Genomic DNA, 24,684 nt, shown 5'->3' with positions numbered 1-24,684 from the left:
GAGTTATGCTACAGCTATATAAAGCCCTGATTAGACCGCACCTGGAGTACTGTATTCAGTTCTGAGCACCGCACCATATGAAGGATATATTGGCCTTGAAGGGAGTGCAGCGTAGATTTACTAGAATGATACCTGGACTCCAAGGGTTGAATTATGAGGAGAGATTACACAAACTGAGGATGTATTACCTGGAATTTAGAAGACTAAGGGGTGATTTGATCAAAGCTTTCAAGATATTAAGGGGAACTGATAGGGTAGATAGAGAGAAACTATTTCCGCTAGTTTGGGAATCTAAGACTAAGGGTTATAGCCTAAAAATTAGAGCCAGGACTTTCAGGAGTGAAGCTAGGAAACACTTCTACATGCAAAGGGTGGTAGAAGTTTGGAACTCTCCCGCAAACGGCAGTTGATGTTAGCTCAATTGTTAATTTCAAATTTAAGATTGATAGATTTTTTGTTAACCAATGGGGCTAAGGTGGGTATGTGGATTTAGGTCACAGATCAGCCATGATTTCATTGAATGGCAGAACAGGTTTGAGGGGCTAAATGGCCTACTCCTGTTCCTATGTCCCTATGCTCTCCCTTTGAAGAGGCAACGTCATTAATAACTCAGCAAGAGTTCACAGAAATTGATCTTAAAATTAACAGAAGTAAGTAAAATAACAAAATGAAATGAAATAACAAATATTACATGCTTGTCCGTTGACCATGGAGGGCATCAGTGCACTGGTAGATGCAGCATGCTTGTGTTAAAAGGCTACCTCAGCATGAACTAGAGCTCAAAACATGGACAATCAATCAGAGAAATTCTGCCTATGATCTTTCACATCGTGGACTTAGATGTCAGTTCTAAGAGCAGACCCACCAGGAGGTCCGATCTGCTCACCTTGTGCACTGCATCATTGGGATACATACAAGTACTTCCTTTAAACAACAACTTGCATTTGTATAACGCCTTTAACATAGAAAGACTTTCAAAGCTGTTTCATAGAGGCATAATCAGACAAAAACAAATATCGAGGCAATGAATAAGATATTAGGAGGAAAATAACTGGGTTTCAAGGAGGAAATGGAGACACAGAGGGGTGTTGGGTGGGAAGTCCAGAGTGTGGGCCTAGATTGCTGAAGGCACAGCCAGCAGTGGTGGGGCAAAAGGAAGGGGGCTGTACAAGAGGCCAGAGTTCTGGGAAATTTGTAGGGCTGGGGGAGGTAATGGAGATCCGGATAGGCAAGGCCATGAAGGTATTCAAACAGGAGGATGAGGATTTTAACTTTGAGGTGTTGGGTGACCAGGAACTAATGTAGGTCAGCAAAGACAGGAGTAATGGGTGTGCGGGACATAGTGTAGGATAGGATATGGGCAGCCAAGTTTTAGATGAGCTGAACTTTCCAAAGCGTGGAGAATGGCGTACTGGCCAGGAGAGTATTGGAATAGTCGAGTCTGGAGGTGACAAAGGCACAAATGAGAGTTTCAGCAGCAGATGGACTAAGGCAGGGTCGGAGACTGGCGATGTTATGGAGGTGGTAGTAGGTGGACTTGGGAATGGAGAGCATATGGGTTGGAAGCTCAGTTGGAGGTCAAATAAGACGCTGAGGCTATGGAGGATTTGGTTCAATCTGTGGCATTGGCCGGGGAGGGGGGGTGGTATCAGTGAGGAGGGTATGGCGTTTGTGGTGGGGGCTGAAGATTGTGCATTTGGTATTCCCAATATTTATCTGAGGAAATTGCTGCTTATCCAGGACTGGATGTCGGGCAAGCAGTCTGACACCACAGAGGCAGTGGGAGGGTCGAGAGAGGTGGTGGAGAGGTAGAGCCGGTTGCCATCAGTGTACATGCGGAAGCTGACCTCTTTGTCTTTGGATGATGTTGCTGTAGGGTAGCGTGTAGACAAGAAAGAGGAGGGGGCCGCGGATAGGTCCTTGGGGGACTTCAGAAGTAACGATGTGGGTTGGGAAGATAAGTTGTTACTGGAGATGCTCTGGTTATGATTAGATAGGAAAGAGTGGAATAAAGTGAGGATAGTTCTACATACCTTAATAATAGAGGAGTGGCGTTGGAGGCACATGATGTGGTCGGCCGAGGATGAGAAGGGAAAATGCACCACGGTCAGGGTCAAAGAGGATGTCTTTTGTGACTTTGATTAGTGCCATTTCAGTGCTGTAGCATGGGTGGAACCTTATTGGAGAGATTCAAACATGGAGTTGCGGGAAATGTCCCAAGTCATTTCAGGGGTGGGCATAAATGTATGGGCACTGATCCAGGAAGCGAGAATCATGGTGGGAGGATGTTCAGAAATAAGTGGGAACTGGTAAAATCTGAATATGACAGCTGATCAGCCCCTTGCCCCACTCCAAATACCAGCCACGTGCTCGCGAGGGACTACGGGTAACAATGTGTTACTCCTCGCCTCCACTGACAGTTGCATTGTTTGGGGAACATTCTTTTGTCCAATTAACCAATGATAGGCACATGGCACTGTAGTACTAGAATATAGCAAGCAGTAGGCGGATGCATCTGCCCAATTCAGCAGTGGGAGGCGGTCCCTGGTTATAACCGGTTCCTGTGTGATGTCCAGTGGGCGAGGTGGTGAATGTTTCAGTGCTGAGATAGGTGCTCTGTTCTGCCTGGCGTTATAAGCACTGGAGCAGTAAATGTAGGTCTTGCGTCTCCTTACAGAGGGCTCTTGGAAATCCTGCAGAGCTGGCCCCATTGGTAGGGTGGATTATGTATTTCCTTGAGGTTAATTTCCCAGCTTTTGGCAAATCGGGGGCTAAGGCCTCTTTTTCGGAGTGGACTTCAAAACTACAGCTGGGAATGATGGGCAGTGTGGCAAACCCTGCAGCTGCCCTGCCAGTGACATGGCAGGCAGATTGGGCAGTAGGAAGGAGTAGCCTCATTTCCCGTGGATTGAGAGGTGTCTCCTCTTTCCCAGACAGTGGGGTTGCGGGTTGGGAGGAATCATTTGGACGGTGCCTAGGGATGAGTAATAAATGCTACCTTCCCTGTGTCTCTCGAATCCCAAGAACAATTTTTTTAAGTTTCTCGATTCTTATTCCTCGTTTACTCTGATTTTCTCACAGCAGATATTGATTGAAACACATTTTTCTAACAGTAAACGTTACACAATTGAAAACATGCATATGCTTTGGAATTTGGTAAAGGAACTTTTCCATATACCAACCCCAAAGAATGTATGACTCGTCCTCCATAAGAACATTTGAATTTCTGCTTCATTTTCATTTCATGTGGATTACAAAATAGTGGAAGTTCAAAGTTAAGTACAGTCAAAATGCACATTGTTACCTTGCAATATACTCCAATGCCTGGATAACTGGAAAAGTCACATTGAGCCAAACAATACATGTTTTAAGTGTTTAACTGAATCATTCATGGAGAAGACTGAGGGGTGACCTGATAGAGGCATTTAAGATTATGAAAGGATTTGATAGGGTAGATGTAGAGAAGATGTTTCCACTTGCAGGGAAGACCAGAACCAGGGGCCATAAATATAAGATAGTCACTAATAAATCCAATGGGGAATTCAGGAGAAACTATTTTGTTCAGAATGTGGTTAGAATGTGTAACTCGCTACCACAAGGAGTAGTTGAGGCGACTAGCATAGATGCATTTAAGGGGAAGCTAGAGAAAGGAATAGAAGGATATGTTGATTGGGTTAGATGAAATAGGGAGGGAGGAGGCTCGTGTGGAGCAGAAACATCGGCATGGACCTGTTGGGTTGAATGGCTTGTTTCTGTGCTGTACATTCTATGTAAGTAGCACCAGTCAAAATCTGTTCAAGCGTATTGAATGGCTGTCCATTGACAGCAGTAACTTAGGATCTGGGATATCTATCAATCATGCCCAGGAAAGGGAGAATTAACGGTCATAAACTTGTGCCTGTTTGGACTGATAGGTGTAAAATGAATAGCCTTGAAGATTGATCAATTGAGCAGTGGTATGACCTTAATTTCTACTTTTGGAAAGCTGGGCTGGGCTTTTTACCACTATGGTGTATATGAAAAATAATAGGAACTTAGGAACAGGTGTAAGCCATTCAGCCCCTTCGAGCCTGTTCCGCCATTCAGTGAGATCATGGTTGATCTGTATCCTAACTCCATCCACCCACGTTGGCCCTGTTGGGCCGGGTGTCGGAGGGTACTCGGCCCTAGGTCACCCTGCCAATGATTTAGCTTGGTACTCCCAATTGGGTATAACAAGGCTTTATTGTCACATTAGCAGAGTCAATAATACACACAGTATTCGAGCAACAATTAATAGAATCAAGATCAGTATTACCTGTCCAACCCTCTGGACAGCAGTGCCGCGTGGTAGGTCGTCTTCAAATCTGCCGTTTTGTTCTTTTTGCGCTCTTCCATTTATATCCTTATGTTCATCAAGTGACAAGGTTAATGCCCCCTGAGAGATGCATCTGACAGTTAACAAGGTTAAAGTCCAGGTATCATTCTGGTGAATTTGCGCTGCACCTTCTCCAAGGCCAATGTATCCTTCCTGAGGTGCGATGCCCAGAACTGGATGCAGTACTCCAAATAGGGCCTAACCAGAGCTTTATCTAACTGTAACATAACTTCCACTCCTTTGTATTCCAGCCCCCTTGTGATAAAGGCTAACATTCCATTAGCCTTTTAAATTATTTTTTGTACCTGTCCACTAACTTTTAGTGATTTCTGTACTTGGACCCCTAAATCTCTCTGCTCCTCCACAGTTCCTAGCTTCTCACCATTTGGAAAATACTCTGATCTATCTTTCTTAGGTCCAAAGTGGATGACCTCACACTCCCCCCACATTGAACTCCATCTGCACAGTTTTGCCTATTCACTTAATTCAGCAATGTCCCGTTGCAACTTTCTGCTCCCATCTACACTATTTACTGTGCCACCTAATTTGGTGTAATCAGCAAATTTGGATATACGGCTCTATTTGTTCATCTAAGTCGCTTATAAATATAGTGAAAAGCTGAGGCCCCAGTATGGATCCCTGGGGACACCATTAGTCATCCTGCCAATTTGAGTACATACCCATTATACCTGTTCTATGTCTCCTGCCTCCTAATCAATTCCGTACCCATGTCAATAGGTTGCCTCCAATTCTATGCGCTCTCATTTTTGTTAACAGTCTTTTATGTGGAACGTTATCAGATGTCTTCTGTAAATCCATATTATAACATCCATAGACACTCCCTTATCTACCACGTTAGTTACCTCCTCAGAAAAGTCAACTTGGTTCGTTAGACATGACTTAACCTTCCCAATCCATGCTGGCGCTCTCTGGTCAGTTCATATTTGTTCAAGTGTGAAGGAAGAAATTCCATGTAGTGGGCATTTTGATCAGGTAGCCTACTATGTACGACTTTATTTGAACCACATTTTTTGTTGCCTATGGTGTCAGCAGAAGGCCCAAATCTTGTCCATGTATAGAATCATAGAATAATTACAGCACGGAAGGAGGCCATTCGGCCCGTTGAGTCCGTGCCGGCTCTCTGCAAAAGCAATCCAGCCAGTGCCACTCCCCTGCCCTTTCCCTGTAGCCCTGCAAATGTTTTATTTTCAAGTTCTCATCAAATTCCCTTTTGAAAGCCACGATTGAATCTGCCTCCACCACCCCCTCTGGCAGTGCATTCCAGATCTTAACCGCTCGCTGTGTAAAAAAGTTTTTCCTCATGTCGCCTTTGGTTCTTTTGCCAATCACCTTAAATCTATGTTCTCTGGCTCTTAACCCTTCGGCCAATGGGAACAGCTTCTCTCTATCTACTCTGTCTAGATCCTTCATGATTTTGAACACCTCTATCAAATCTCTTCTCAACCTTCTCTGCTCTAAGGAGAACAACCCCAGCTTCTCTAGTGTGTTCACGTAACTGAAGTCTTTCATCTCTGGAACCATTCTAATATCTCTTCTGCACCTAAGGCCTTCACATCCTTCCGAAAGTGCGGTGCCCAGAACTGGACACAATACTCCAGTTGTGATCGAAGCAGTGTTTTATAAAGGTTCATCATGACTTCCTTGCTTTTGTATTCTTTGCCTCTATTTATAGAGCCCAGGATCCCGTATGCTTTTTTAATCGCTTTCTCAACCTGCCCTGCCACCATCAAAGATTTGAGCACATATACCCTGAGATATCACTGTTCCTGCACCCCTTTTAGAATTGTACCCTTCAGTTTATATTGCCTCTCCTTGTTCTTCCTACCAAAATGTATCACTTCGCACTTTTCTATGTTAAATTTCATCTGCCACATGTCCGCCCATTCCACCAGCCTGTCTATGTCCACTTGAAGTCTATCACTGTCCCCCTCACTGTTCACTACACTTCCAAGTTTTGTGTCATCTGCAAATTTTGGAATTGTGCACTGTACATCCAAGTGCAAGTCATTAATATATACATATATCAAGAAAATATATATATCAAGTGGTTCTAGTACCGACCCCTGGGGAACACCACAATATACCTCCCTCCAGTCCGAAAAACAACCGTTCACCACTGCTCTCTGTTTCCTGTCACTTAGCCAATTTCATATCCATGCTGCCACTGCCCCTTTTATTCCATGGGCTTCAACTTTGGATGTCAAGTCTATTATGCGGCACTTTATCAAATGCCTTTTGGAAATACATATGCACCACATCAACTGCATTGCCCTCATCGATCCTCTCTGTTACCTCAAAAACTCAATCAAGTTAGTTAAACACGATTTTCCATTAGCATATCTGTGTTGGCTTTCCTCAATTAATCCACACTTGTCCAAGTGACTATTAATTTTGTCCCGGATTATCGTTTCTATACGTTTCCCCACCACTGAGGTTAAACTGTAGTTGCTGGGTTTATCCTTACACCCTTTTTTGAATAAGGGTGTAGCATTTGCAATTCTACAGTCCTCTGGCAGCACCCCTGTATCTAAGGATGATTGGAAGATTATGGCCAGTACCTCCACAATTTCCCTCAGCAACCATCTGGACTGGGTGACTTATTTACTTTAACAACAGCTAGCCTTTCTGATACCTCCTGTTTATCAATTTTTAGTCCATCCAGTATCTCAACTACCTCTTCTTTTACTGTGACTTTGTCAGCACCTTCTTCCTTGGTAAAGACAGATTTATGTATGCAGGGAAAAAAAATCTTCACTGTCCATTTGGCGTTTTTCTAGATGTCACCTCTTGGAGAATGGTGCATTGCCCATGGTCCTTTTAAAAAGATTTATAGATTTTTTTTTTTGTTTTAAGATGAATATTGGTTTCATATGTTATGACACCATAGTCTTGGCTCATACAAGAACTTTTTTGTGCTCCCAGTATCATTCTACTTTTTGTGTATCTACTTCAGTCAGATAGTCTTCAGCTCTGGTTGATGCAGACATCTGATTTTCTTCATATGTTGTAGATCCTCCTCAGTTACTGATATCCATGATGGTTGTGTAGCTGCTTGGTGGAATTTGACTTCTCCCACACAAAAGTTCTGCATGCACCTCACTTCAGTCTTTGCCAAGCTCCACTGGCTCCTAGCCCCATCAAATTGACTTTAGGAGCCTTCTCCATGGATTTGCTCCACTCTACCTGTATGATTTTCTCCAGCCATAAAACTCTACTGTATTCTCTTCTGTGATCCTGGATTACTGATTTCTCTCTGCTCCCTCCGCCCTATCATTGGAGGCTAATCATTCAGTCACTATGGCTTTGCTCTCGAAATTCTCTCCCAAAACCATTTTGCCTTGCAAACCTCATCCCTGACTTTAAGAACCTTCTTAAAATCTATCTTTTTGACCATTTCTTTGGTCATCCTCCTTTTCCTGCTCAATATCTGTCTCTGCCATGCGAAAGGCTGAGTTATTTTACGTGGGAGTTGCTATATAATAAATATATAAAAAGTTGTTGTGTTTATTGATGCATGACTTGCAGAAGTGCGATCCGTACTGTGAATTAAGTGTAAGGCACCTTGTTTGCCAGAAATCAGTCTTACTGATCATGTTGAAGCATAGTTTGCCCCAAAAATATCATAGAATGGTTACAGCACAGAAGGAGGACATTCAGCCCGTGAAGCCTGTGCCGGCTCTTTTTAAGAGCAATCTAGTCAGTCCCATTTCCCCGATCTTTCCCCATCCTATATAGTTACAGATCAAGGATTGTTCTCAGGAAAGATCTAGAAATACTACATTGGCCGAGCATCATTCTTTATTGATTTGGGCTGTGAAAAAGACCTCCATCTCCTCCAGCATTCATACAAACTCTTTCACTTCCAGTCACAAACTGCTCAAGGTTCTGTGGCTACTCTGATGCCATTCAGTATTGCAATTGAAAAAATGATAAAAGCATTACAGCTCTTAAAGTAAGGGTGATGTTATTGCCTTCAGCACAGTCATTAGCCTAACCCAATAAATATTCCTGCAGCTTACACCATCAAGACTCTAATCATGATTTTTGTTTTGCAGGAGGAACAAGATTTGGCTTTAAAATATTTTTACCAAGCCACTTTGTATAAGCAGTAGATTAAGTTGATCACTGAAACATCCCCCTCTTCCTACCTGAGTCACCATTATTCTTGGTACTGGTGAAAGTGAGTTAATGGGGGGGGGGGGGGGGGGGGGAAGAAGAGTGCTGAGTTGAAGAGCTGCCTGAAAATTTGGAACTTTGCTTTCTCAGGCCGTAGAAAATATGTGCTTTTTGCAGGAAAATTCCGGTTTCTGCTCCTGCCACTTCATAATCCCCAAAAAAAGGATGTGGACCATATTGACCTTTTAGGTTTTGAATCCCTTCATTCTGTTGTTTCAAATAATTCAGGGAGTGTATGTGAGAAATTGGCTGCAACTTGTGGGATGTGTGCATTCATATTGGTATTCAGTAGCCCCACAGAAAGTTCTTGCAGTGTAAAATAATGGGTGCTCACTAATAGAAAGTTCCAGCTGTCCTGCTTTTCTCTCCGAGTGGAAGCAGGATTCAGATTCTATGCTGCATACAAATCTGTGGGTTTTTGGCAGCATGGAAGAAAATATGTTTTTTCATGAAAACATGCTGTAACTAAATTTAATAGCAAGCCAGTCCAGTTTATCTATATCTCATACACAGTTTGAAGGCATTCACTACTATTTGATTGATGTCAATATCCTAGAATAATGGGGAGTGCCTCAAGGACTTTAGTGTGAAGAAAAAAGTTACTGTTATAAATAAGTGGTATGAAAGTGTTCAAAATACATGGACTAGTTAGTTGTCCTTTATGATACAAGCTGTCGGTTCTGTTAATTGGACAGTGACTGATGAAGCAGTGCTATCTGTGACAGAGGATAACTGTTTCAGTTGCAGGGTAGGTTGAGATTATGAATTGCTTTCGTATCAGTATATTTTCTTCAGTTTTTTTTGTTTCCTGATGTAAGTCATAACTTTCAAGTCAGTGGAATAATAAAACTATATGTGAAGTTCAAACTGCAATTCTTTGAATTGACATCAACTATTGCATGTGATACAAAATAACTCCTCGATTTTTGTGGTAACGCCCATGAATCCAAGCAGTAGAGGCCAGGTTCAAGTTGCAGTCATGCATGTATGTTGCAGTCGGCTGCTTAGTGGATTGAACAAATGGTTACGATGATGGCATTTGGTGTAAATTTGGTAGTATTAAATGGCATAGCTGGTGAAGCTTGGTTAAGTAATGGTTAAAGCTAATATAATTTGAGTGCAAATCTCTGTCACTGTGGCGTTCATGAAGGATAATGCTTGTACTATTGCGTAGAGCACCCAGCATAAAGCTTTTAATAGGCTAGTTAGTGAGTTTGGAAAAAGAATGACACTAGTTACAAATTACGTGGGTGTATTTAATCACTGACCTACTATGTTGATTCCGTGGGGACTGTCATCCAGATATAAGGGAGAGCTCGGATTCAAAGATGGTACCATGAAAATGGGGAAATGTCTATCAAAGACGGGCACCTCAGCACCTCACTCTACCGCAAGCCCACGGACAACCTCACGATGCTCCACTTTTCCAGCTTCCACCCTAACCACGTCAAAGAGGCCATCCCCTATGGACAGGCCCTGCGAATACACAGGGTCTGCTCAGACGAGGAGGAACGCGATGGACACCTACAGACGCTGAAAGACGCCCTAGTAAGAACGGGATATGACGCTCGACTCATCGATCGACAGTTCCGACGGGCCACAGCAAAAAATCGCATAGACCTCCTCAGGAGACTAACACGGGACGCAACCAACAGAGTACCCTTTGTCGTCCAGTACTTCCCCGGAGCGGAGAAACTACGCCATGTTCTCCGCAGCCTTCAACATGTCATCAATGAGGACAAACACCTCGCTATGGCCATCCCCACACCTCCACTACTCGCCTTTAAACAGCCACCCAACCTCAAACAGACCATCGTTCGCAGCAAACTACCCAGCTTTCAAGAGAACAGCGTCCACGACGCCACACAACCCTGCCACGGTAACCTCTGCAAGACATGCCAGATCATCGACACAGATACCACCATCACACGAGATGACACCACCCACCAGGTGCATGGTTCATACTCCTGTGACTCGGCCAACGTTGTCTACCTCATACGTTGCAGGAAAGGATGCCCCAGAGCATGGTACATTGGCGAGACCATGCAGACGCTGCGACAACGGATGAACGGACACCGCGCAACAATCGCCAAACAGGAGGGTTCCCTCCCAGTCGGGGAACACTTCAGCAGTCATGGACATTCATCCACCGACCTTCGGGTAAGCGTACTCCAAGGCGGCCTTCGAGACACACGACAACGCAAAATCGTCGAGCAGAAATTGATAGCCAAGTTCCGCACCCATGAGGACGGCCTCAACCGGGATCTTGGGTTCATGTCACGCTACACGTTACCCCACCAGCGAACAAATGTTATCTGTTTTTAATATAATGGGTCATTTGCTGGCTCTCTCTGCCTTCCGGATGTTTCTGCCTCTCTCTGTGTTTTTTTTCTCTGTTTTTTTTTCCCTGTTTGTTTTTTTGTTGAATGTGTATTCGGGGGTTCTGCAGATGACACCTCTCTGTCTGAACACGGTGATTGCCTTGGCAACGGGCAGTTGCAGGGGCAGTCTGTAAACACCATGTATTATTCAATATGTATAAATGCGTAGGCTTCAAGGAGATCTTGAAACATTTACCTGAGGAAGGAGAAAATCTCCGAAAGCTTGTGAATTTAAAATAAAACTGCTGGACTATAACTTGGTGTTGTAAAATTGTTTACAATTGTCAACCCCAGTCCATCACCGGCATCTCCACATCATGACTACCATCGACACCACAAACTGCCGGCTCACAGTGGAAAGGATATCCAAGAAGATCGCGCATTTAGACACAGACATCAAGTTTTTACAGAGCTGCAAGAAAGCAGACAAGATCCCGAAAGGACTCCAGATCACGAACCCACTCAAGTCCACATACAACTCGGATTACGCTGAGAGACTCTGCCGCCGTACCTCTCGCACACTCCGCAACCATCTCATACACCAACTCTACAGCAGACGCCACAACCTCGAAACCAAGATAGAGTCCATACTCTCAACCTGTACTCAGGACACAGCAGACCAGCTACGTTATACCGCCAAACAGACGAGGCAACGGAACTACGCTGCCTACATGAAAACCAAGAGCAGGAAGCTTGAGAAACTCGGCATCACCACCAGCAACGACCAAGCTTCCCCTGGTACCACGGTTGCAACCACAGGGAAGTCTATTGTCAATTTATCCGACCACACCCTTCAACCAGACGAAATCGAAGTTCTCAGCCGAGGGCTCAATTTCTGCCCCACTACCAAAATGGACCCCACTAGTCTCGCGGCGGACACAGAGGAATTCATCAGGAGAATGAGGCTCCGGGAATTCTACCACAAACCCCAAGATTTCAGCAGCGAACCCAATGAGACAATCGACGATCCGGAACAGCAGACAGAGGGATCCGCGGTACAGCAACCGAAGAGGAAAGAGTCAAACTGGACTCCTCCGGAGGGTCGCTGCCCTCAGCTGGACATGTATGCTCAAGCTGTCAGGAAATGCGTCAATGCCAGATTCATCAGCCGCACTCAGAAGACAGTCCAGAATGTCACCCGAGCACAACGCAACGCCATCAACGCTCTCAAGACCAACCGCAACATCGTCATCAAACCAGCGGACAAAGGAGGAGCCATAGTCATACAGAACAGAACAGACTATTGCAAAGAAGCATACCGACAACTGGACAACCAGGAACACTACAGACGGTTACCCGCAGATCCGACCAAAGAACACACCCACCAGCTCAACAAACTGATCAAGACCTTCGATCCAGACCTTCAAAGCATCCTACGCATTCTCATCCCACGTAATCCCCGCGTGGGAGACTTCTACTGCCTCCCAAAGATACACAAAGCCAACACACCCGGACGTCCCATCGTATCAGGCAACGGAACCCTGTGTGAGAACCTCTCTGGATACATCGAGGGCATCCTGAAACCCATCGTACAGGGAACCCCCAGCTTCTGTCGCGACACTACAGACTTCCTACAAAAACTCAGTACCCACGGACCAGTTGAACCAGGAACACTTCTCACCACGATGGACGTCTCGGCACTATACACCAGTATCCCCCACGATGACGGCATCGCTGCGACAGCATCAATACTCAACACCAACAACAGCCAATCTCCGGAAGCCATCCTACAACTCATCCGCTTCATCCTGGATCACAATGTCTTCACCTTCGATAACCAGTTCTTTACCCAAACACACGGAACAGCCATGGGGACCAAATTCGCACCCCAATACGCCAACATTTTCATGCACAAGTTCGAGCAGGACTTCTTCACTGCACAAGACCTCCAACCAACACTATACACCAGATACATCGACGACATTTTCTTTCTATGGACCCACGGCAAGGAATCACTAAAGAGACTACACGATAACATCAACAAGTTCCATCCCACCATCAAGCTCACCATGGACTACTCCTCAGAATCAGTTTCTTTCTTGGACACACGAATCTCCATCAAAGACGGGCACCTCAGCACCTCACTCTACCGCAAGCCCACGGACAACCTCACGATGCTCCACTTTTCCAGCTTCCACCCTAACCACGTCAAAGAGGCCATCCCCTATGGACAGGCCCTGCGAATACACAGGGTCTGCTCAGACGAGGAGGAACGCGATGGACACCTACAGACGCTGAAAGACGCCCTAGTAAGAACGGGATATGACGCTCGACTCATCGATCGACAGTTCCGACGGGCCACAGCAAAAAATCGCATAGACCTCCTCAGGAGACTAACACGGGACGCAACCAACAGAGTACCCTTTGTCGTCCAGTACTTCCCCGGAGCGGAGAAACTACGCCATGTTCTCCGCAGCCTTCAACATGTCATCAATGAGGACAAACACCTCGCTATGGCCATCCCCACACCTCCACTACTCGCCTTTAAACAGCCACCCAACCTCAAACAGACCATCGTTCGCAGCAAACTACCCAGCTTTCAAGAGAACAGCGTCCACGACGCCACACAACCCTGCCACGGTAACCTCTGCAAGACATGCCAGATCATCGACACAGATACCACCATCACACGAGATGACACCACCCACCAGGTGCATGGTTCATACTCCTGTGACTCGGCCAACGTTGTCTACCTCATACGTTGCAGGAAAGGATGCCCCAGAGCATGGTACATTGGCGAGACCATGCAGACGCTGCGACAACGGATGAACGGACACCGCGCAACAATCGCCAAACAGGAGGGTTCCCTCCCAGTCGGGGAACACTTCAGCAGTCATGGACATTCATCCACCGACCTTCGGGTAAGCGTACTCCAAGGCGGCCTTCGAGACACACGACAACGCAAAATCGTCGAGCAGAAATTGATAGCCAAGTTCCGCACCCATGAGGACGGCCTCAACCGGGATCTTGGGTTCATGTCACGCTACACGTTACCCCACCAGCGAACAAATGTTATCTGTTTTTAATATAATGGGTCATTTGCTGGCTCTCTCTGCCTTCCGGATGTTTCTGCCTCTCTCTGTGTTTTTTTTCTCTGTTTTTTTTTCCCTGTTTGTTTTTTTGTTGAATGTGTATTCGGGGGTTCTGCAGATGACACCTCTCTGTCTGAACACGGTGATTGCCTTGGCAACGGGCAGTTGCAGGGGCAGTCTGTAAACACCATGTATTATTCAATATGTATAAATGCGTAGGCTTCAAGGAGATCTTGAAACATTTACCTGAGGAAGGAGAAAATCTCCGAAAGCTTGTGAATTTAAAATAAAACTGCTGGACTATAACTTGGTGTTGTAAAATTGTTTACAATTGTCAACCCCAGTCCATCACCGGCATCTCCACATCATACTTAAAACTACTTAGCAATTAGTTTTAATTATTAAACAAATTTATTGCAGGTGACATTTTTCTGCATTGGTATTCAATGACATTGTTACCATGGATGTGCTGAACTCATGAATAATCAACAAACTCCTTTTCAGTAGATTAGGTTGTGAGACAACTGGGCCACTGGAATATGTGCTGTCAAGATAGTATAAGTTTTCATTGTTTACTGCCTCCAGTGGTGTGGCTTTCTTTATTTGCTTAATCAGTATTGTTACTTTTTTGAGCTTTCAGTTTTTCTTCAAGAATTGAATAATCTTCGTTTCTTTTCTGTGATTTATCTAAGTATTGTGTAAATGTGTACTTTGAAAGTCAGCTGTTAACTGCAGGGATACAATTCTCATTTCTTTCTTGAATTACACCATCTACCAGTGGTTTGTACATAAAGGATTTGTTTCAGACGGTGGTTAAATGTCATTTAAATAATTGTTTTCAGTAATGTTATTGTTTAAGATGATCAAGTTTGTCTTTTTTTTGCCGATGCTGTGGTTCGTTAGAATGAGCCACATGGCTGTACCTCACCGAGTAATATACAGTTAATTTGTTTTGATTTATATGGTATCACTGTTTTACAATTTATTTGCATTTTGTCCTCCATAATGTTTCTATTCAGATTACAACAAGCACCCCCTCAAAATGCAATTTCCAGGCAAAATTATTCTGATATATGTACTTGGCAATACATCAACACATAATTTGGTATGCTAATGATTCTACCTATTTTAATATGGCATTCTCTAAATGCAAGCCAATTTCACACATTGTAGGAATAACTGAAGCTTTAAGTGGATATCACATCTGGAGTTTTGGCATTCTGTTTGCATGCAATATTCAATGGCCGAAATTCTAAACCTAAACTTTATTTCAGGAAGATACGATCATGCCTGTCTAGACTGCTGTCATTGTTCATCTGCTCTTGCAATTTGATAGTGGCAGATGGAAATATGTATTATAGTTTGGCTAAACTGGTGTTAAAATGCATTTCCATTGTCATTGGCTCAAGTGGGTTGGATGATGATAAAAACTTGAATATTTTAGGAGGAATGCAAAAAGAAAATCCTTCGGGTGTGAATTGATTATAACTGAAATGGGTGTGCCAGTTTTTGCTGCTGTTATATGTTTTCAATTACAGTACACTTGATCTGAACAACTGGATTATAAACCTGGTTTTCATATATTGGGAAAAATAGGATTGAGTTTGCCTAATGTGCAGCCTTGCCTGTATCTGCAACACAGAACACTGGCCTACTCAATTTTCCAGTGGGCGCCTGTCCCCCTCATTCAAATCTAGGAAAAGCTTGGGCCTGCAGTACACTTGGCTGGAAATCAGAAAATCAATTGAAGCAGCAGTTATTACAGGGCTGCAGCTAACACTTAGAGGAGAAATTGTGGCAGGGACAGAAAAGTGGAAAAATTGATCAAAGTGGAACAACGGAGATACGTGGGCAACACTGCTCTATTTGACGAAGAGTTGGAGGTCCCACTGCAGGCCATGCTCCAATGGAGGGGAAGCCCTTCACTAAAAGCACAGGTGGAAACTGCACAGAGGGAGATTGTTGCCTAAGGTCACTGCAGTCAGCCAAGTCCCTTGCACTTGGCTGCAGATAAAGACATTTATAGTGCGGTCTTCTCCACGTTGGGAGACTAAAGTAGTTTAGGTGACTGTTTTGCTGAAATTCTTCGTTCTGTCCAGAAGTGTGACATTGATGTGCTGCTTTTATTGTCTTGTGAACCTGACTCATCAAAAAACTTTCTGCTTTTCCAGATTATCTATGCAAAGTACAATTATTATGTTGTTTTACCAAAATCTACCAGCTCATGAGATTCGAGATAGGAAAAAATAAACTTAAAGTAAACGGTAAAAACAAGAATAACCATTTAAAAAGGTGCAATTTCAAAAAGATGTAAACTTTAGTGTATAAACAGAAGTAAAACATTAAACAGAAAAAGGGTTCAAGAGGCTAACTAGTTGAAAGCAATTATTAAGATACCACTTTAAAAATCTTGATTAAATTTAGACCTTCAAGACAACTTTCTCCTCTCCTTCATATACATTTCTTATTTACTCAACATGCTAGCAACTATTACTAAAGTTGTTCAACAGGACTATGGACAGAGCAATTGTAACAGTTTTCTTAATTGTACAGCAGTTGTATGGTTAAGAAAACTGATATATTTACCCAAATCTCATTTTTTTCCATCAGATCAACAATATTGTCAAATCAGCCACAACTAAGCTTCACCACTATGAAAATACCAATACACATGGCACTAAAACAAATTGCTGGTTGCCATAATATCCCAAGAGACTAGGAATAGGAACATATTTGTTGTTTTACATCACACTTATATTGTGAGTGTAATTATGGGAATGCTAGCAGTAAAGTATGACTGAGAGGAAGCTGGACATTTTGGTTGGTGATTCTTCATTAAAGCACAGTGCTGATGGGGTCTGAGCTTGTTGTTTGGACCTGTCTTTCTCCTCTCATGATTGGCAGATTCACTGTGTTTCACTTGCATTTTCTGTTTTAACTTTGTATCTGCAGCTTTTTAAAAATCTTTATTTCTCATGTTTTTGTAAACATGAACTTCTCAGAAGACAGTATTGGGAATGTAGTTACATTATCTTGCAATAGCTTTTCCATATTTACATAGCTACTCCATAGGAAACGCTTTTTGGCAAAGCTCTGTACTTCCTTCATGACGTAAACAGTTCTTACCTTGCATAGAAAGGTTGAGTTCATTAAGCCTGTCAAATATGTCGGCAAATAGCTCAGTAAAACCTAGAAGTGCTGTTTGAGGAAATAATGGTGAAGTGATGATTCAGAGTCAATCAAAAACATGTGCTACTTTTCCTAAGTTCAAAGATTCTTGCCAAAACTTTACCACAAGACTGCCATCAAACTTCTTCAATTACCATCATCTGGCCTTTCAGTCGAAAGAACTTTTATTTGAAAAAATCTTCCATTTTATCTTTGATGGCAGGATGTTTGGTCTCTAAGTGATGTTTCAGTTTGCTTGGTTTCATGCTATCCTGAGCAAGAACTTCAGCACAAACAACACATTTTGGTCAATGATTTTTGACAGAACTAGTAAATGTGAATCCCAAGTCCAAGTGTGAAGGATCATATTTCTTGTTTTTATATTTTGTCTGGCTGTACTTGTTCCTTCCAGGGGATCAACATCCTCAACATTATGCTTCAAAAAATTGCTCCACAGTTATCGAAGACCAAACGTCACAGTGATATCAGTTATTTAGTATACGGGAACCAGGAGGTGCTGGGATGTTCGGAACACTTCCATTTGAAATGGCAGATCAGTGTAGTTATCAATTCAGGCAAGGATCATCTGGAATGGTAGTAAGCTATAATATTGTGAAAAAACACTTACCTGGTGGATGCCTGCAGCTGCTTCCAATGCAGCCTCAACCCACCTTCCTGCCGTACTAAGGTAGACTGGCAATTAGAAGTTTGAATTTCTTGAACTTTTAAAGGAACTGAGAAAATTTAAATTTAAACTTGAAGAAAAAGTTTACACATGCCTCGCGTAGAGCCATCTCAGCACAGCATGGAATGTTTGAATTCCTGCTGATTTCTAAAAATGCTACTTTTAGTGCATAGTAGCCAAATATTGTGCACCAGAAGCAGCTCTGATAACTTCAAATTAAATTGTGAAAGACACAGGTTCAAGTGAGTCAAAGGTTACTTTAGGACTGATATCAGGAAATTGATCTTCAGACAGGGTGATCAACATATTGAATAGAGTAATAGACATGAAAACCGTGGAAGCATTTACAACTACTTGCATTTATACAGTGCCTGTTAAGAGAGAAAAATGTCCCAAAGCGCTTCACAGAGGCGTAATCAAAATATTGGGCACTGAGCCAAAGGAGATATTAGGAGGGATGAACAAAAGCTTGGTCAAAGAGGTGGGTTTTTATGGAGGATCTTAAAGTAGGAATCATAGAATCATAGAAAGTTATGGTACAGAAGGAGGCCATTCAGCCCATCGTGTCCGTGCTGGCCCCACGTTCCAGCACTTGGTCCGTAGCCCTGTATGTTACGGCACTTCAAGTGCACATCCAAGTACTTTTTAAATGAATTGACGGTTTCTGCCTCTACCACGCTTTCAGGCAGTGAGTTCCACACCCCCACCACCTTCTGGGTGAAAAATTTTCTCCTCAGCTCCCCTTCTACCAATTACTTTAAATCTGTACCCCCTGGTCACTGACCCCTCTGCTAAGGGAAATAGGTCCTCCCTATCCACTCTATCTAGTCCTGTCATAATTTTATATACCTCTAAATCTCCCCTCAGCCTCCTTTGTTGCAAAGAAAACATTCCCAGCCTATCCAATCTTTTCTCATAGCTAAAATTCTTCAGCCCTGGCAATATCCTCATAAATCTCCTCTGTACCCTCTCGCGTCACATGTGCAATCACATCTTTCCTGTAATGTGGTGACCAGAACTGTACGTAGTACTCTAGCTGTGGCCTAACCAATTTTTTTATACAGTTCTAGCATAACCTCCCTGTTCTTATTTTCTATGCCTCAGCTAATAAAGGAAAATATCCCATTTGCCTTTTCAACCACCTTATCCACCTGTCCTACTACCTTCAGGGATCTGTGGACATGCACTTCGAGGTCCCTTTGTTCCTCTGCACCTCTCACTATCCTCCCATTTATTGTGTACTCCCTTGCCTTGTTTGCCCTCCCCAAATATATTACCTCACACTTCTCTGGATTGAATTCCATTTGCCACTTTTCTGCCCACCTGACCAGTCCATTAATATCTTCCTGCAGTCTACAGCTTTCCTCCTCACTATCAACCACACGGCCAATTTTTGTATCATCTGTAAACTTCTTGATCAAGCCCCCCACATTCAAGTCCAAATCTGGCTGAATGCACGGCTGCCAATGGTGGGGAGAAAGGAGAGGGGTATGAACAAGAGGCTGTAGTCAAAATTCAGAGAATTCAGGGGGGTTGTAGGGCTGCTGTCAGTGTGGATAGAATTGGGTTAGCAGGACTTGGTGCTGGATAGGCTAGGGCAGCAGAGTTTTGGATGAGCTGACATGGTGTTTGGAGAATGGGAAGCTGGCCAGGAGAGCATTGAAATAGTAGAGTCTGGAGATGACAAATGCATGGATGAGGGTTTCAGCCGCAGATGGGTTGAGGTAGGGGCAGAGGTAGGTGATGTCACGGAGGTGGAAACAATTGGATACTGTAGTTGGGGGGGAGGGGGGTGGTCTCGACGACATTTCTGGATGGATGAATTTAGTCATTTTGTGAACTGTCTTGCTCTTTTTGTACGATTGAAAGTATTTTTTTTCCACTTGGCTTCCCCCATTCCTTAACTACTTTATTCTCTCACTCCAACTTTCCTCTTTTATATGATCAAGTACTTTCTGCCTAAGCCACAGTTCTTTTCCTGTTCAATTGTGCTTTCGTTTTTTCCTGCAGCATTATTTTCTCTTTCTCGCCCCCGTCCCGCTCCTTCTCCCTCCCCAAACTGTTATATCAACTTGAAATTAAATGACTTAGTTGTGTGAACTGCTCACATATCCTGCTGTTTCCTTTGTCTCTGGTTCTATCTCACCTGGGGTTTCTCTTTTAAATATGAGAATCTCTCACTGATTTATTAGGTTTTAATGAAAGCTGTGCAGTCTTGTGCAGGGCTCTTGGGAATTGTAGTAATTTAAGGCAGAATTTTCTGTATTTTATTTGTTTAATTTAGGTGTCTTATATTGGGCCTTGGAGACCGGGGGAGTCAGTTGGCTGGGGATGATTATGAAGTATCCTCCAGAGTCCTTATAGTAATGCAGATTCTAAAATTGTTCACATTTCCTGTTGTGTAACCACTGGAATGGTTATCTTCTGTAAATTTCCAACTTGAAATTTGACATTTCCATTTCAAAATACATTGACAATTCCTGTCAGGCTTTGTCAGTGAGAACTCCTATTTTAAAAGTGTCAGCATTTATTTGTAGTACCTGTTACTTCTGTAGGTGGCACTGTGACAAGTTTTTAATATATCCTTAGCAGTTAAAATAATAGCTGCTATACTATACATGGAGTTTATGGTTTAAAAACTGTCGAGTCTGTGTGCTGCTGGCTTTGTCCACCAATTGTCCCTGTTGAGCCGCACAAGTCTCTGAGCCTCCATTGTGTCAGCCATCAACCTTATTGGCAAAGGTAAGAAAAGGATTTAGGTAGGAAAGTTTAAATATACATTGAAATCTATATTTTAATATTTTGCTCCTTACAGGTCTCCTGGACTCTCTTCCTCCTTTCTTTCTCCCCTCTCCCTCTGCTGGCTGCCCTTCCTCACGGCCCTTGTTGCCTGCTTCTGCCCTCTTGGTGTCCTAGTTCCCGCCCCAATTGGGTCTGTTAAAACTCTCACTTTGCCTGCCACCTGAATCATCTGGCTTGTGTTGCTGCTGACTCCAATATCTTGGCCCTGATCCTTCCCGCCCTTCCCCACGCCCCCCCCAATGTGCCTTTGCGGTATCTGCCAGTTTCTCTGGCACCTGGTCCCCAAATGTGCTGCTGATCAGCATTCCTCTTCTCATCGAACTGATGGCTTTTTGTGGCTTTTCTCTTCGCTGCTGTCCCTGCTGGCTGGCTTACTCATGGCCCAATTTTAGGACCACAGACACGCCAAATTGCTGAAGCAGCAAACATTAGGGTGACAGATTCAGACACAGATTGGGGAGAGTGATTTGGGGAGCAAAGAAAATAAGTTTGAAGGGTTTTGATAGACTATAATCCTCTGGTTGGAGAGGTTAGTTATGAGGGGATCAACAATTTAAAATTGTCACCTAAGTGAGTGAGAAGAAAAGTTAGTAGAAACTTGTTTATATAGAGTGTTATTAGACCATAGACTGATTAGCCATAAGAAGCGGTTGAGGCAGAGACCATTGCATTTTTAAGGGAAAATTGGAATATATTTGAAGCAGAGGAATATACAGGACTTTTGGCAGAGCACGGGGTAGTGGTATTAGATTGACCAAATATCTGTGGTTCTTTGATAAGTCTGCTGTTAGATTGATGCTAAATAAAATATTGATATTTACTGAATTTATATTTTCTTCTTTCTTTTAACAGAAGAGATAAAATCAGAAACCGAAAAACAAAGGTAAGCTAGTGTGCCTTCAATATTTCATATCGTATTGTTAATTCCAGATAATTTCATTGCATCTAAGTGCACATTTCCGATACAGGAAACATTCCATGATGTAGAATTGACGATTCATGTATACCTGCAACATTAAAGTTTAATTGTGTAATTTCAGCACAAACATTAAAATTTTCCTAACATTTGTGATTTAATTCCTTTGCATGCTGAATATCTTCTATCCAATCATCATTTGCATATTAACTTTTAAAAGGAGCCACCTTGAATCATTACTGAAAGCTTTTTCTAACTCTTCAGAGGGGGCTTGTGCAGGGTGTGGAATATGAAATGTATGACTTGGTCTTTGCGCATTTTGCAGCAGATAGTGATGTTGAAAGTTAAACGCCATACTTCTTGCCACTTTCCCTATTAACAAATAGTTGAAGTCTGGTTCCCAGGCTTCAATCACATTTAAATGGGTTTTGTTTTTGGGCAGCTAGTTGGGCATCTGGAAACCCATCACTGTCTGAGTCTCCAAGCTACTGAGAAATCTACATGTAGAATTTCTGTTTGCTTGATATGTAATGAACACTCTTCCCCGCTCTGGACAGAATCTCACTTACCTAAGTTCAGAATGCAGCTTGGCAGAGCCAAGGCTTAGGGAACTCCAAGTGTGCCAGGGATTTGTTGGAATTTAACCAACTAGAAATGTGCAATTCATGTGGCTAATTTATGAAGTTTGTGTAGAGTGTAGTATGTACAGTATTTGAGCTTGAATTGACTTTGTGCATTTAACTGAAGGTAGTAATGTTGAGGGTCTATCTCCACCTCTCACCATTTCTCTTCTGCTAACAAGTAGTTTAGGTTTTGTCTCCACCGCTGGTAAACATCCTGCTGCTTGTTAAGGTTTTGACTTGCAGTATAGGAAGAATACTCTTGCTATCTTTTGGCTCCAGCTGGAAATTGCATGCATGTGTATCCCAGTTACAATAATACCAGACTTGGCTGTTATGCTGTCCACAATTCACTGGCTGCTGATATTCATTGATTAGGCTTGCACATTGTCACATTGGAGGGATGCTGGAGGGTGGCCAGTGCCTGTGGAACAGTACTGCAGCAGGAAGGATGGATGGATTTGAACAAATTGGGTGGGGATTCAACTGAGCCACCAGGAATGACCGGTGGGGGTGGGGGAAACAAAGTCATCAGGAATTGATAGGTGGGAAAGGAAACTAAGCCCACAGGAGGTTTAGAGGGGATTTGAGAAAGAACTTTTTCACCCAGAGGGTGGTTGGAGTCTGGAACTCACTGCCTGAAAGGGTTGTGGAGGCAGGAACCCTCACAACATTCAAGAAGCATTTGGATGAGCACTTGAAATGCCATAGCATACAAGGCTACGGACCAAATGCTGGAATATGGGATTAGAGTAGACAGGGCTGATGGCCGGCGCGGACACGATGGGCCGAAGGGCCTCTATCCGTGCTGTATAACTCTATGACTCTATGAATGACTGAGACATCAGTAAGGGTGCAAATCTCTCATTTTCGCTTTTTTGAGAGTTGTACAGGCCGAAGGACCAAATGACCACCTCTAAAATTCTATGGTTCTACTTGTATTTAGCGAGTGAGGGTACTGTTTAGATTTTAAAAATGGTAACAATGAAAAGCTTTAGGGGAAATGTAAGTTTTTGATGAAACCTGATAACCTTTTCTCAGGTATTCTTCCCATTCCTTTCAAAACTGCCCTCATCACCCCCCCTCTCAAAAAGCCCTCTCTGACCTTGTAAATTGTGGCCCTCGTCTTCAGCCTTCCTTTCCCGTTGAACGTATAGTCGCCTCTCAAATTTGTACCTATCCAATCAGGTTTCCGCCCCTCCACAGTACTGAAATGGCCCTAATCAATGGCACAAATTATATCCTCTATGACTGTGCTGCAGTGTCATAGTAGTGTCCCTCCATGTCCTCTCTGCAACCTTTGACATGCTCAACCACATCATAATCCTCCAACACCTCTCCTCCGTTGTCCAGCTCAGTATAACCGCCCTCACTTAGTTCCCACTTACTTATCCAGACATAGCCAGAGCATCTCCAGCGAAAGCTTCTTTTCCTACCCCCACACTTTTAACTGGAATCCCCCGAGGACCTATCCTTGGCCTCCTCCTCTTCCTCATCCACATGGTGCCCCTTGATGACATCATCCGAAGACATGGGGGTAAATATTAACCCCCAAGAACAGGGCGGTGGGAGGTGAAAGTAACAGGTTTTTGGAGCTGGACCGCATCCCAGCTCCAACTCATCCACTTCTGGGTTTAACCCAGGCAGGTTTGTATGCGTGTGGACTGCAGACACCAGGAAGTCCCGCCCCCACTTAAAGCCTGCAGGCCTATACTTGAAGGGACAATGTACCTCATTGAGATACTTGAGGTACTTAATATTTTGTGCATTGGACAATTAAAATAAATTTAACCTTACCTGTTAGGGTTTCCCATTGCTTCCAAATAATGTCAGGTGAAAGCAGATGGGAAGGGCCAGATCCACGAGGTGAGTGCCATTATTGCACTGCTTGTGGGCCCAGAGGAGCAGCAATGCTTCATCCAGGCCCGACCTCCAGCGTTCTCTGATCTCCTTACCCCCCAACCCCGGATCATCTTCCCAGCTCATGATCACTCCCTCCCTCCATCGGATACCCAGCTGCGGCCTGCTGCATCAGAGCTCCCTGCCTGAAACCCGGAAGTAAAGTTGATTGGCTGCATTAACCCACCCACTTAACCTTCCCGGCTTGAAGTTAAAATTTACTTCATGGGATCAGCTTCCATATGTACGCTGATAATACCCAGCCCTCCTACTTCTTCATCTCCCTACCCCTCCGCTGCTTCTGTGTTGTCAGACTGCGTGTCCAACATCCAATCTTGGATGAGCTGTGATTTCCTCCATTGGGAAGATGGAAGCCATTGTCTTCGGACCCAGCCATAAACTCTGTACCCACTAATTCCATCCCCCTCCCTGGCCACTGTCTCAGGTTGAATCAAGCTGTTAGCAACCTTAATGTCCTATTTGCCTGTGACTTGAGCTTCGACCCCATTATCCTCTCCAGCATAAAAACCGCCAATTTCCACCTCCAGAACATCGCCTGACTCTGCCTCTGCCGAGCCCATCTGCTGCTGAAACGTTATCCATGACTTTATCACCTCCAGATTTGAC

At 43.6% G+C, this 24,684-nt stretch overlaps 1 protein-coding gene across 3 annotated transcripts in view; it reads left to right on the top strand.

Annotated features, from left to right (window-relative positions):
• arfgef1 (ADP-ribosylation factor guanine nucleotide-exchange factor 1 (brefeldin A-inhibited)) overlaps positions 1-24,684 on the top strand; it is a 208,260-nt gene that overhangs the window by 32,538 nt on the left and 151,038 nt on the right. For 2 of the 3 annotated variants that reach the window (XM_067980310.1, XM_067980309.1), the window contains exon 2: positions 21,475-21,505. The exons of the other annotated variant lie outside the window; for it this stretch is intronic. In XM_067980310.1, the coding sequence (XP_067836411.1) occupies positions 21,475-21,505 (31 nt within the window). The remainder of the gene's footprint in view (positions 1-21,474; positions 21,506-24,684) is intronic. 3 annotated transcript variants of the gene reach the window in all.

Source organism: Heptranchias perlo, chromosome 3 (genome assembly GCF_035084215.1).
Source record: "Heptranchias perlo isolate sHepPer1 chromosome 3, sHepPer1.hap1, whole genome shotgun sequence".
In the NCBI taxonomy this organism is placed as follows: Eukaryota; Metazoa; Chordata; class Chondrichthyes; order Hexanchiformes; family Hexanchidae; genus Heptranchias; species Heptranchias perlo.
Note: the sequence above shows the minus strand (reverse complement) of the source record. Positions and strands in the feature narration are given on the sequence as shown.